The 14,157-nt window shown below is 43.9% G+C and overlaps 1 protein-coding gene across 4 annotated transcripts in view; it reads left to right on the top strand.

Annotated features, from left to right (window-relative positions):
• The window catches only part of arid1b (AT-rich interactive domain 1B), a 462,315-nt gene that overhangs the window by 251,789 nt on the left and 196,369 nt on the right, over positions 1 to 14,157 (top strand). For all 4 annotated transcript variants that reach the window (XM_078404705.1, XM_078404704.1, XM_078404702.1 and 1 more), the window contains one exon: positions 9,541 to 9,781. In XM_078404705.1, coding sequence (XP_078260831.1) covers positions 9,541 to 9,781 — 241 coding nt within the window. The remainder of the gene's footprint in view (positions 1 to 9,540; positions 9,782 to 14,157) is intronic.

Here is a 14,157-nt window from a genome sequence, read left to right as displayed (position 1 = left end):
ATCTGCAAAACCACTCACTTTTGTATCATCAGCAAACTTGCTAATCATGCCCTGTACGTTCTCATCCAAATCATTGATGTAGATGACAAACAGTAACGGGCCCAGCACCGACCGAGCCCTGAGGCACGCCACTAGTCACAGGCCTCCAGTCCGAGAAGCAACCATTCCTCCATCACCCTCTGCTTCCTTCCATGGAGCCAATGTGCTATCCGTTCAGCCATCTCTCCCTGGATCTCATGGGATCTAACCTTCCAGAGCAGCCTACCATGCGGAACCTTGTCGAATGCCTTGTCCATGTACACAACATGTCTATTGACATTTGGACAACAATACCTTATTAAATAATGTAACAGACAGCCTTTTTGTATTTTTAGATTGCAGTAACAAAAGTAAACATATTGCTATTCAAAATACTTTTTTTTAGATTTAGAGATACAGCGCGGAAACAGGCCCTTCGGCCCACCGGGTCCGCGCCGCCCAGCGATCCCCACACATTAACACTATCCTACACACTAACACTATCCTACACACACTAGGGACAATTTTTATTTTTTTTACATTTGCCCAGCCAATTAACCTACATACCTGTACGTCTTTGGAGTGTGGGAGGAAACCGAAGAACTCGGAGAAAACCCACGCAGGTCACAGGGAGAACGTACAAACTCCGTACAGACGGCGCCCGTAGTCAGGATCGAACCCGAGTCTCTGGCGCTGCATTCGCTGTAAGGCAGCAACTCTACCGCTGCGCCACCGTGCCGCCCTTTTAAATCATGCATAAAAATAATCTTGTAATCGTGATTCTGATACAGCAACCCCTAACCCCCTTTCCCCCGTTAACACAATTGTATTTATAACATGATTTTCTATAACACAAGGTTTCTTCGGAACATAACTATTGTGTGATAGTGGCATTTAAGAGGCTTTTAGATCAGTACATAAATATGTCGGAAATTGGGGAGGTTGGGGTGGGGATATGGATCATGTACACGCACAGAAGATTAGTTTTACTTGGCAACATGTTTGGCACGGACATTGTGGGCCAAAGGGCCTGTTACCATAATGTGCTGTTGTTTGTTCAGTCCGTGTTAACCTTTACAATTAATTTATTCTTCGTCACAACTGACATTTAGGACTTTGCAAACATGACTTGTTTTACACTCTACTCTAAAATTCACTTTCCTTGGAGTCAAAAGATTGGTGTGGATTTGGGGGATTCAGAGAGTGTTATATTTTGTCGGTAGCTTTTTCTTTTATTGGCATTTCACAGCAAACACATTTCCATAAAACGGGTTTCAGGTATAATGCTATATGTATACATCATCCATTTATGTTTGTCTTGAATTGCCTCTTTTTGTCATTTGTACAAAGCAAATATAGAAACAGAAACACAATAAAAAATTACAAACACTTAGGGAGTGATCCTTTCTTTACTATATAATCAAAAATCTGTAAAATTAAAGTCTGGCCTAAGAGGCGTTACATAGTTAACCCAGTTTTCCCAGCATGTCACAAATAAATCCAATTTAAAGTTAACATATGCTGTTATTTTCTCCATTTTATAAATATCCATTGTGATGTCCATCCATGCATTCAGAGTTGGGCTCTCCTGTGATAACCATTTCTTTGTGAGAGTTTTTTTACAAGCTACCATCAATATATTCAGTAAGTATTTGTCTTTTTTCCGCCAGTCTTCAGGTATGAGTCCAAAAAACATAGTCTTACTCTCCAGGGGCACATGAGTCGGTAGCTTTTTCAATTAAAATATTCTGCCAAGGTGATAATTATTTCAATCCACCTTGCTGTTGACAGGAATTTAGCTTCTGTCCAAAAATCTTGGAGGTAGTACAGGGAATTCGGAAAAAAATAGTTAGACAATAGGCAATAGACAATAGGTGCAGGAGTAGGCCATTCGGCCCTTCGAGCCAGCACCGCCATTCAATGTGATCATGGCTGATCATTCTCAATCAGTACCCCGTTCCTGCTTTCTCCCCATACCCCCTGACTCCGCTATCCTTAAGAGCTCTATCTAGCTCTCTCTTGAATGTATTCAGAGAATTGGCCTCCACTGCCCTCTGAGGCAGAGAATTCCACAGATTTACAACTCTCTGACTAAAAACGTTTTTCCTCATCTCCGTTCTAAATGGCCTACCCCTTATTCTCAAACTGTGGCCCCTGGTTCTGGACTCCCCCAACGTTGGGAACATGTTTCCTGCCTCTAACATGTCCAACCCCCTAATAATCTTATACGTTTCGATAAGATCCCCTCTCATCCTTCTAAATTCCAGTGTATACAAACCTAGTCGCTCCAGTCTTTCAACATATGACAGTCCCGCCATTCCGGGAATTAACCTAGTAAACCTACGCTGCACGCCCTCAATAGCAAGAATATCCTTCCTCAAATTTGGAGACCAAAACTGCACACAGTACTCCAGGTGCGGTCTCACTAGGGCCCTGTACAACTGCAGAAGGGCGGCACGGTAGCGCAGCGGTAGAGTTGCTGCTTTACAGCGAATGCAGCGCCGGAGACTCAGGTTCGATCCTGACTACGGGTGCTGCACTGTAAGGAGTTTGTACGTTCTCCCCGTGACCTGCGTGGGTTTTCTCCGAGATCTTCGGTTTCCTCCCACACTCCAAAGACGTACAGGTATGTAGGTTAATTGGCTGGGTAAATGTAAAAATTGTCCCTAGTGGGTGTAGGGTAGTGTTAATGTGCGGGGATCATTGGGCGGCACGGACTTGGAGGGCCGAAAAGGCCTGTTTCCGGCTGTATATATATATGATATATATATATATGACCTCTTTGCTCCTATACTCAACTCCTCTTGTTATGAATGCCAACATTCCATTGGCTTTCTTCACTGCCTGCTGTACCTGCATGCTTTCTTTCAGTGACTGATGCACTAAGACACCCAGATCACGTTGTACGTCCCCTTTTCCTAACTTGACACCATTCAAATAATAATCTGCCTTCCTATTCTTACCACCAAAGTGGATAACCTCACACTTATCCACATTAAACTGCATCTGCCATGCATCCGCCCACTCGCACAACCTGTCCAAGTCACCCTGCAACCTCATAGCATCTTCCTCACAGTTCACACTGCCACCTAGCTTTGTATCATCGGCAAATTTGCTAATGGTACTTTTAATCCCTTCATCCAAGTCATTGATGTATATTGTAAATAGCTGCGGTCCCAGCACCGAGCCTTGCGGTACCCCACTAGTCACTGCCTGCCATTCTGAAAGGGACCCATTTATCCCCACTCTTTGGCAATGAAATTCTGAAATTCTAACTAGTTAGGCAATGAAACGCAATAGAAATCTTTTTCACAATTTTAGAACCTAGTACGTCCCACTAATGATGTCTACAATGTGCCAAATGTCAGAGGTGACGAGGAATAAGTAAAGCTTTCTGCAGTTGAACCTGTCTGTGCTTATTTAGTTTAATGTGGTGCAGTACATGCTTGGAGGAAGAACAAGGCCCAGGTTCTCTGAGAACCTGACTTGTGAATGAAATACATGACATTTGAGGAAATACCTGAAAAGCAAGCACTCAGGAAATTCCCATGACCTGTAATTTTTCCCTTCCCACATGAATTGGTGAAGTATTATTTACTAGCCTGACTTGATCACAAATGACTTGAATCCAAACAGAATTACCAGATTTATGAGTATTTTGCCAGCTACATGAGTAGTGGTAATGTTCACTTAACAGTAGTAGTATTAAGCAGACTCTTTTCCATTTCCAGAGGAACCACTAATATATTCATTCCACCTAGTACAAATCAGCAGCGTATCAGTGACGTATCGGTAGAGCTACTGCCTTACAGCGCCAGAGTACGGTGCTGTATTCGATCCTGACTACGGGCGCCGTCTGTACGGAGTTTGTACGTTCTCCCCGTGGCCTGCGAAGGTTTTCTCAGAGGTCTTCGGTTTCCTCCCACACTCCAAAGACGTACAGGTTTGTAGGTTGATTGGCTTAGTATAAATGTACAAGTCCCTAGTGTGAATGTAGGATAGTGTTAGTGTGCGGGGATCGCTGGTTGGCACGGACTCGGTGGGCCGAAAGGCCTGTTTCCCCGCTGTATCTCTAAACTAAAACTAAACTAGTAAAGGTTACAGAACAATATTTGGATTGTGAAGCAATGAGATGTTTAGTACAAATGTTGTAAGACTGGTGTAATGGAAACATGGGAGCTTGTAAGTGGCCTCTTAATACTTACCTTGCAAATGAATTATACAATGAGCAAAATGCTGGAAGCCCACTGTGGGGCATTTGTGGAGTACAATGCAACCTAACTCATGAGCAGACCGTTACGTAACCTTCTCCATGACCTGACCCATTGAGCTTTTCTACCATTTCCTGCTTTTCAGATTTTCAGCACTGGTAATACGTTCAATATGTCCTACATGTTTGAAACAATTCAGAAGGCTGGGAGTCATCTAATGTGACAATTGTTGATCTTCCTTTTAAAAACTCCTTTTACAAGACATGTTGAAACATAAGACTTTTCCCTGGTGCCCATTGCTTTCAAGTGCAGAGTACAACATATCATTGCGTTTTCGATCCTCGACACATCAGGAGCTTGTGATGTATATGAGGATTAGTTGGATGAAATAGCTGTACAATAGAACATGATTCCACAATTTAATCACAGACAAGTCATAGCAATGCTGGAGTAACTCAGCAGGTCAGGTCAGGAGAGAAAGAATGGGTGACGTTTTGGGTCGAGACCCTTCTTCAGACTGATGTCAGGGGGGCGGGACAAAGGAAGAATATAGGTGGAGACAGGAAGATAGAGGGAGATCTGGGAAGGGGATGGGGAAGAGAGGGACAGAGGGACTATCTAAAGTTGGAGAAGTCGATATTCATACCACTGGGCTGCAAGAGTCGATGTTCATACCGTACTTTAGATAGTCCCTCTGTCCCTCTCTTCCCCTCCCCCTTCCCAGATCTCCCTCTATCTTCCTGTCTCCACCTCTATTCTTCCTTTGTCCCGCCCCCCTGACATCAGTCTGCAGAAGGGTCTCGACCCGAAACGTCACCCATTCCTTCTCTCCTGAGATGCTGCCTGACCTGCTGAGTTACTCCAGCATTTTGTGAATAAATACCTTCGATTTGTACCAGCATCTGCAGTTATTTTCTTATAGCAATGAAGGAGGTCATTCAGCCCAATAATTGCAAGAGTGCTCCCTTCCTGGTAAAGTGGCAAATGTTCCAGTTCCTTGTTGAATGATAACATTGAATCTGTTTCCATTTTACTCTTGTGTAGGAAGGAACTGCTGATGCTGGTTTACACCGAAGATCGACACAAAATGCTGGAATAACTCAGCGGCTCAGGCAGCATCTCTGGAGAGACCCTTCGTCAGAGAACCCTCGAACCGAAACTTCACCCATCCCTTCTGTCCAAAGATGCTGCCTGTCCCGCTGAGTTACTCCAGCATTTTGTGACTATCATATCATATCATCATATCATATATATACAGCCGGAAACAGGCCTTTTTCGGCCCACCAAGTCCGTGCCGCCCAGCGATCCCCGTACATTAACACTATCCTACACCCACTAGGGACAATTTTTACATTTACCCAGCCAATTAACCTACATACCTGTACGTCTTTGGAGTGTGGGAGGAAACCGAAGATCTCGGAGAAAACCCACGCAGGTCACGGGGAGAGCGTACAAACTCCTTACAGTGCAGCACCCGTAGTCAGGATCGAACCTGAGTCTCCGGCGCTGCATTCACTGTAAAGCAGCAACTCTACACCCCCTCCCATCCTCCCTCCACCCTCCCTCCCTAGGAGATAGATTTAAACTTTAAAATGTGAATAACTTAAAAAATATAACACCGATTTCAATGAAACTTGATGCTTTCCAGCTCTGATCCACTTTCTCCAGAACAGATACTTTCCATTTGTCACTTTGTGGGTTTTAACGTTGAAAGGGAGCAGTTGCTCTCGGTATTGTCTGTTTAGATCCTTAATAATCTAAAATACCCCTATCACATACCCTTTTGATCTGTTGTTCAAGAATCTGACATTCTAAGACCATAAAACATAAGAAATAGAGGTATGAGCATTTGGCACTTAGTGAGATCTTTAATGAGAACTTTCACTACCGCATCACTTTTCCAATCCATATCCTATGCTTCCCTCAATACTTAAAAATCTCTCCCTCTTTCAAAGGTTTAGTCTACACACGGTGGTGCAATGATAGAGTTGCTGCTTTACAGTGCCAGAGACCCGGGTTTGATCCTGACTACGGGTGCTGTCTGTACGGAGTTTGTACGTTCTCCCCGTGACCTGCGTGGGTTTCCGCCAGGTGCTTCGGTTTCCTCCCACACTCCAAAGACGTACAGGTTTGTAGGTTAATTGGTGTAGTATGAATTTAAAATTGTCACTAGTGTGTGTTGGGTAGTGGTAATGCATGGGGATTGTTGGTCGGTGTGGAGTCAGTGGGCCTGTTTCTGCACTGAATCTCTAAACTAAACTAAACAATCCACTTCCAATGCATTGCCTAATGTTGATTTCAGGTCCATAGTTAACTCTTTTCTGAACTAGTGAGGTTACATTTACGATGTTACAATCTGTAGGTGCCATTCTTTATTTAATCTATCGGAAGATGACAACTGGTGCATCCGCCATCTTGACAAGCCCTGTGTTTAAGTCATTAAGCCCTGGGGGTTTAATGGGCTTGAAATCCCATTAAATTCTCCAATGCTGATTTTGTACAAATGCTACCTTATTTTGAGCTCTTCGTCTATATACTAAAACTCTCGTTAGTTTGTTTGTTCCTGAACTACAGCCAAAACGATACACAATAGCGCGACAATTTTAGGCCCACCTTACTCACCGTCGTCCCTTTGGTGCTAAAGGAAGAAGTTTCATTGAAATCGGTGTTATATTTTTAAAGTTATTCACATTTTAAAGTTTAAATCTATCTCCTAGGGAGGGAGGGAGGATGGAGGGAGGGGGGAGGAGGGACGATACAGGGGGTTGAGGGGGATAGAGTGGGGGGTGGGGGAGGGGGAGAGGGGAAGAGGAGGGGGGAGAGGGGATGGGGAGAGGGGAGGAGAGAGGGGAGGAGGGGGGGTGATGGGGGGAGGAGAGGGTGCTGCACCAATGCAGGAGAGGTTTGGGCCCAACGGTCCACATGGTCTAGTTCAATTTAAACCCGTAGTTCTCCAAATGTGTGTGGTTTCCTGCATTAACTGTGAAGACTAACAAAATATTGGTTTAATTTTTCTACCATTTCCTTATTCCCCAAATTTACAATTAAAACACAAAGTACTTGTGCTATAACTGCAGGATAAGCGCTCGACTAAGAAAACCAAGCCAAAAACCGAAGTATTATCTAACTAAATACACCAACTTATAATAAATGACTCCATGTGCAAAAAAACCCAGCTACCTACATATTAATTCTCTTTTAAAAAAACACAAATCCTGCAGATGCAAGTATATAATTGGTGTTTCGTTGAGTTTGGCCTACGACACCTCAGGAAGGCTCAACAGGTGATCACCCTTGCTTAAGACCGGGATGAACTTGCACAGACTACAATAACGAAGCAATACACATACTGCATGTCATACGTTTCCTTTCTGCCCCCAACTGACACTATTTCTTCTCCACCAAATCCACCTACCGCCTTGTTCTGCTGCCTCTGACATCTGCTTTACAGCCCAATAAAATTCCTTTTGCTTTGCTCTGCAACTGAAGTGATTTGTCCCTGAGAATGATTCCGTGCCCTCAGAGTCCCTGGAGAGATACAGTAAGGAATCGGGGCCTTTCAGCAAACAGGGTCCATGCAGATCATCAATTACCCGTTTTTATTCTCCCCATCTTCTCTTCAACACTCCCTGGATTCTACTGTTCATCTAAATGTGAAGAGTAACTAACAATGGCCAATTGTTAGTCAATCCCATCTTTGGGATGAGGGAGAAAAATTGAGTTGCAGGAGGAAACCCACACGGACACAGAGAGAACACACAAACTCTGCAACAGGGTCAGAATTGAACCCAGGGCTCTGGCGTTGTGAGGCAGCAGCTCTACTAGCTGCGCCACTGCAGCTCCCTCTTCTTGTGGTGTAGTTTTATCAGTTTAGTTCATGAGTTCCTTGCTTCTGTACTCAATACTCGATTTATATGCCTCTCTGTTTCTTTCTCCTATTGCCTCTCCTTGCCCTCTCACCAAAATGCAACACCTTGCATTTTTCTGCATTAAGTTTTATTTGCCAAATGCCTGTGCACTGAACCAGCATATCCTCTTGATTTCAGTTGTTATTCTGTTCACAATACTCTACAAGATTAGTGTGGTTTATAATTATGCCATATACAGCCAAGCCAAGTTATTACCATTTTGTGAAGAAAAGTAGTCCTGTAACTGATCCATGGGAAATCATCACTCTGCAGTCTCCTTCATTCTGAAAAACAATGATTCACGGATATTGTTTCTCGTCATTTAGCTAATTTTCTATCCGTATTGCTTTTGATTCCATGTGTTTCTGTTTTGATGGCAATCTTATTACCAAATGTTAGAAAGACATTTACGCACAGCACAGTGGCGAAGCGGTCGAGCTGCTGCCTCACAGCGCCAGGGACATGGGTTTGATCCTGACCATGGATGCTGCCTGTTTCTCTTCCTTGTATTTTCTCCCTTGTGGCCATGTGGGTTTACTCCGGGCGCTCCGGTTTCCTCCCACATTCCAAAGGCGTGCAGGTTTGTAGGTTAATTGACTTCTGTCAATTGCCTATCGTGTGTAGGATGCGAAAAGGGGATAACATGGAACTAGTATACGGATGGCCAGCGTGAACAATGTGGTTTCACTCTAGCATCACCATTGTTTGACCTGAAAAGTAATTCTTGGAGTAGCCAGCAATAAGTATTCAAATCTTTGTTCTTTTACTGAGAAACAGTCAATATAGTGATCAGGCAGTGGAGGCCAATTCTCTGAATGCATTCGAGAGAGAGTTAGATAGAGCTCTTAAGGATAGCGGAGTCAGGGGATATGGGGAGAAGGCAGGAACGGGGTACTGATTGAGAATGATCAGCCATGATCACATTGAATGGTGGGTATTTATTCACAAAATGCTGGAGTAACTCAGCAGGTCAGGCAGCATCTCAGGAAAGAAGGAATGGGTGACGTTTCGGGTCGAGACCCTTCTTCAGACTGATGTCAGGGGGGCGGGACAAAGGAAGGATATAGGTGGAGACAGTCATCAGTCTGAAGAAGGGTCTCGACCCAAAACGTCACCCATTCCTTCTCTCCTGAAATGCTGCCTGACCTGCTGAGTTACTCCACCATTTTGTGAATAAATACCTTTGATTTGTACCAGCATCTGCAGTTATTTTCTTATACATTGAATGGTGGTGCTGGCTCGAAGGGCCAAATGGCCTACTCCTGCACCTATTGTCTATAGTAATTAAATGAAAAATCTTAAAAGGTTGTTTATATAGGACCTATTATTGGATAATTGAGGCATTGTTTAATTATAATGTGGATAAACACCAATTTGTGACCTTTTTGTTTCCTTTGTGCTAGGATTTGTCTGGATCCATTGATGACCTGCCGACAGGGACGGAGGGAACTTTAAGTTCTGGCGTTAGTGCTTCAGGATCCTCGAGTGGCCAAGGAGAACAGAGTAATCCTGCTCAATCTCCCTTCTCGCCCCATGCCTCCCCTCACCTCTCTGGCATACGGGGACCCTCTCCCTCTCCTGTGGGCTCCCCTGTTGGAAGTAACCAGTCGAGGTCTGGGACCTTGTCCCCAGCAGGTGCACCAGGTAACCTAACCTTTTCTCCATTCTAGCTATGATATGATACGATAAAACTTTATTTATCCCAGGAGGGAAATTGGTCTGCCAACAGTCGTAAAACGCAAGATACAATGCCCTCCATAATGTTTGGGACAAAGACCCATCAATTATTTATTTGTCTCTGTACTCCACAATTTGAGATTTGTAATAGAAAAAAAATCACATGTGGTTAAAGTGCACATTGTCAGATTTTAATAAAAGCCATCTTTACACATTGTGGTTTCACCATGTAGAAATTACAGCAGTGTTTATACATCGTCCCCCATTTCAGGGCACCATAATGTTTGGGACACAGCAATGTCATGTAAATGAAAGTAGTCATGTTTAGTATTTTGTTGCATATCCTTTGCATGCAATGACTGCTTGAAGTCTACGATTCATGGACATCACCAGTTGCTGGGTGTCTTCTCTGGTGATGCTCTGCCAGGCCTGTATTGCAGCCATCTTTAGCTTATGCTTGTTTTGGGGGCTAGTCCCCTTCAGTTTTCTCTTCAGCATATAAAAGGCATGATCAATTGGGTTCAGATCGGGTGATTGACTTCTCCACTCAAGAATTGACCATTTTTTAGCTTTGAAAAACTCCTTTGTTGCTTTAGCAGTGTGTTTGGGATCATTGTCTTGCTGTAGAATGAACCGCCGGCCAATGAGTTTTGAGGCATTTGTTTGAACTTGAGCAGATAGGATGTGTCTATACACTTCAGAATTCATTATGCTACTACCATCAGCAGTCGTTTCATCAATGAAGATAAGTGAGCCAGTACCTTCAGCAGCCATACATGCCCAGGCCATAACATTCCCACCACCGTGTTTCACAGATGAGGTGGTATGCTTTGGATCTTGGGCAGTTCCTTCTCTCCTCCATACTTTGCTCTTGCCATCACTCTGATATAAGTTAATCTTCGTCTCATCTGTCCACAAGACCTTTTTCCAGAACTGTGGATGCTCGTTTAAGTACTTCTTGGCAAACTGTAACCTGGGCATCCTTTTTTTGTGGCTAACCAGTGGCTTGCATCTTGCAGTGTAGCCTCTGTATTTCTGTTCATGAAGTCTACTGCGGACAGTGGTCATTGACCACACCTGACTCCTGAAAAGTGTTTCTGATCTGTCGGACAGGTGTTTGGAGATTTTTCTTCATTGTAGAGAGAATTCTTCTGTCATCAGCTGTGGAGGTCTTCCTTGGCCTGCCAGTCCCTTTGTGATTAGTAAGCTCACCAGTGCTCTCTTTCCTCTTAATGATGTTCCAAACAGTTGGTTTTGGTAAGCCTAAGGTTTGGCTGATGTCTCTTAACAGTTTCATTCTTGTATCTCAGTCTCATAATGGCTCCTTTGACTTTCATTGGCACAACTTTGGTCCTCATGTTGATAAACAGCAATAAAAGTTTCCAAAGGTGATGGAAAGACTGGAGGAAAGACTGGGTGCTGAGAGCTCTCTTATACCTGCATGAAGGAGGCAATTAAACACACCTGAGCAATTACAAATACCTGTGAAGCCATGTGTCCCAAACATTACGGTGCCCTGAAATGGGGGGGAACTATGTATAAACACAGCTGTAATATCTACATGGTGAAACCAAAATGTATAAAAATGGCCTTTATTGAAATCTGACAAGTGCACTTTAACCACATGTGATTTTTTTCTATTACGAATCTCAAATTGTGGAGTACAGAGGCGAATAAATAAATATTATGGAGGACACTGTACATGAAACATGAAATTAAAGTGATGAGTGGAAAGGATTGGGGAATGTGCAAAGATTAGGGTGGAGGGGGGTATAGTCAGTCTGTAGATATAAAAGCAAACGTTCCATTGATTACGATCTCATCCTCTCATGCTGCGATGTTTAATCGTGTGCGTCTTAGGATGTCAGTTGTCTTTTCTGTGCAAAGTAATATTCACAGTTGAAGTTATTTCTAAAATGTATTCATTCAAACTTTAATGCCTTTCTGTTGCTCTTTATTGTGAGTGTCAGGCTCTGAGAAGAACATAATTAATTTAATACCAACTGAAAATATACAGTGGGTTTTAGAGGTAGGTCGAAGTCGTCAGGAGAATTTTAATAAAATCACAAAAAGCTGTATGTGTTACCAATGCTACATTGGATTTATTTCATTGTAAAATATTATTGCCAACTTTATTTGATATCATGATATTCTGTGGCGTCAGGATCAAAGCTGGGTTCGGCTTTGACCACACCGACACTCGCAGTAGGGTGAACTCACGTGATTTATTCCATTTCCAATGGTTGGAAAGTCCAGGACCGCTTGGGGAGGATTGTCCCTCTCTGGCAGAGCGCATGTGCGATGGTGTTTACTCCAGCATTTTGTGAAGTGAGGTCCACCGGAAATTGGAGGAACAGCACCTCATATTTTGCTTGGGCAGCTTGCAGCCCAGCGGTATGAACATTGACTTCTCCAACTTTAGATAGTTCCTCTGTCCCTCTCTTCCCCTCCCCCTTCCCAGTTCTCCCTCTGTCTTCCTGTCTCCACCTATATCCTTCCTTTGTCCCGCCCCCCTGACATCAGTCTGAAGAAGGGCCTCGACCCGAAACGTCGCCCATTCCTTCTCTCCTGAGATACTGCCTGACCTGCTGAGTTACTCCAGCATTTTGTGAAATAAATGTGCGATGGTGTTGGTGATCTCAGGCTTGTCCCAGCAGGTTAGTCCGGGTCTTCGAAGGAGGAGACGTGGCGATCTCAGGCTTCTTCCTGTAGCTCACTCTTGCCTCGAGAGGAGGTGCTGACGGTACAGGTTTCTTCCTAGCGGCTCAGCTTTAGGCTTGAGGAGTGGACGCTGGCTGTCTTGCGTTATCCTGGCGCGTGTGTGTGCGGGCATAGTCTCTCGTTGTCCGTGGGCAGGAAGAGATTCTGGCATCTCAGGCTTGCCTTCTGGTAGAGGTGCTGGCTGTCTAGGGCTTCTATACCGTCAGTCCAGTCTTCACCACACAGTGGTTCTGGTGGTCTCAGGTTTGTCCCAGTGGCTCAGTCTTCCTCGAACCTGCAACAACGGAACACAGCTAGCAGGGAGGTGCTACGCTTTAATCCCCCTTCCTTCCTTCTTCCTCTCCTGCTTGTCCTCTCCCCTCTGGCTAGAATGTCTGGGTTTTATAGGGAAATAGGCTGACAACAGTCAAGTGGCCAACCAATCTCAGCCAAGTGGACTCGGGTAAAAACAACTACTTGGAAGATTTCCTTTCAGCTTACAGTTTGCCCTCTTTCTTGGCACATTACAACCTCAGAACTTCTCAGACATTATTGACTTCTACATAAATAAACTCCCGTGCACTTCAGCTTTAACTGGCCATCTCTTGTCTGCTACTTATGTTCTATTTGAGACTCCCATTGGAGAAAGCATCTCAATATTTATAAGAAAATAACTGCAGATGCTGGTACAAATCGAAGGTATTTATTCACAAAATGCTGGAGTAACTCAGCAGGTCATGGCAGCACCTCGGGAGAGAAGGAATGGGTGACGTTTCGGGTCGAGACCCTTCTTCAGAAGAAGAAGGGTCTGAAGAAGGGTCTTGACCCGAAACGTCACCCATTCCTTCTCTCCCGAGATGCTGCCTGACCTGCTGAGTTACTCCAGCATTTTGTGAATAAATACCTTCAATATTTATAATGTCAAGTCTTTTTAGGATTGTTTATGTTTGAGTGAGATCACCCTTGTTCTTCTCAACTCCAAAGAGTACAGATCAAACTTTTATTTTGCCTTTCTTGATAGGAAACCCCTTGCATATTTGGAATGAATTCACTCCTCAATTGGCCCTAATGGTAGCATAACTGTCCTTTAATAAGGAAATCAAAATTGTATGTTGTTTTCCAGGTGAGGCCTATATTATTGTAAACATACATTGTGGTGGAAGGTGGATATTCTGGCTGGTGGTCTTTGACCAGTGGAGTTCAGCAGGGATCTGTGCTGGGACCTCTGCTGTTTGTGATATATCTAAATGTCCTGGACTAAATGGAGATGGATTGATGAATACGTTTGCTGACAACACCAACACTGGAGGAGTTGCAGACAGTGTGGAAGGCTTGTCAGAAGATGCAGTGGGATATAGATCGGCTGCAGAAATGGATGGAGAGATGGCAGGTGGTGTTGAGGTGTTGCACTTTGGGAGGTTGAATGTACACAGTTAATGGCAAGACCCTTAATGGTATTGATGTGCCGAGGGATCCTGGAGTCATAGCTTACTGAAGGTAGCAGCATGTAGATGGAGTGGTAAAGAGGTATGGCATGCTTGTTTTTATTGCTTACTGAAGGTAGCAGCATGTAGATAGAGTGGTAAAGAAGAGGTATGGCATGCTTGTTTTCATTGCTAGGGACATCTATATACTAAAAGTCT

This window comes from Rhinoraja longicauda, chromosome 9 (genome assembly GCF_053455715.1).
Source record: "Rhinoraja longicauda isolate Sanriku21f chromosome 9, sRhiLon1.1, whole genome shotgun sequence".
Taxonomy (NCBI): Eukaryota; Metazoa; Chordata; class Chondrichthyes; order Rajiformes; family Arhynchobatidae; genus Rhinoraja; species Rhinoraja longicauda.
This window is presented reverse-complemented; position numbering and strand designations above follow the sequence as displayed.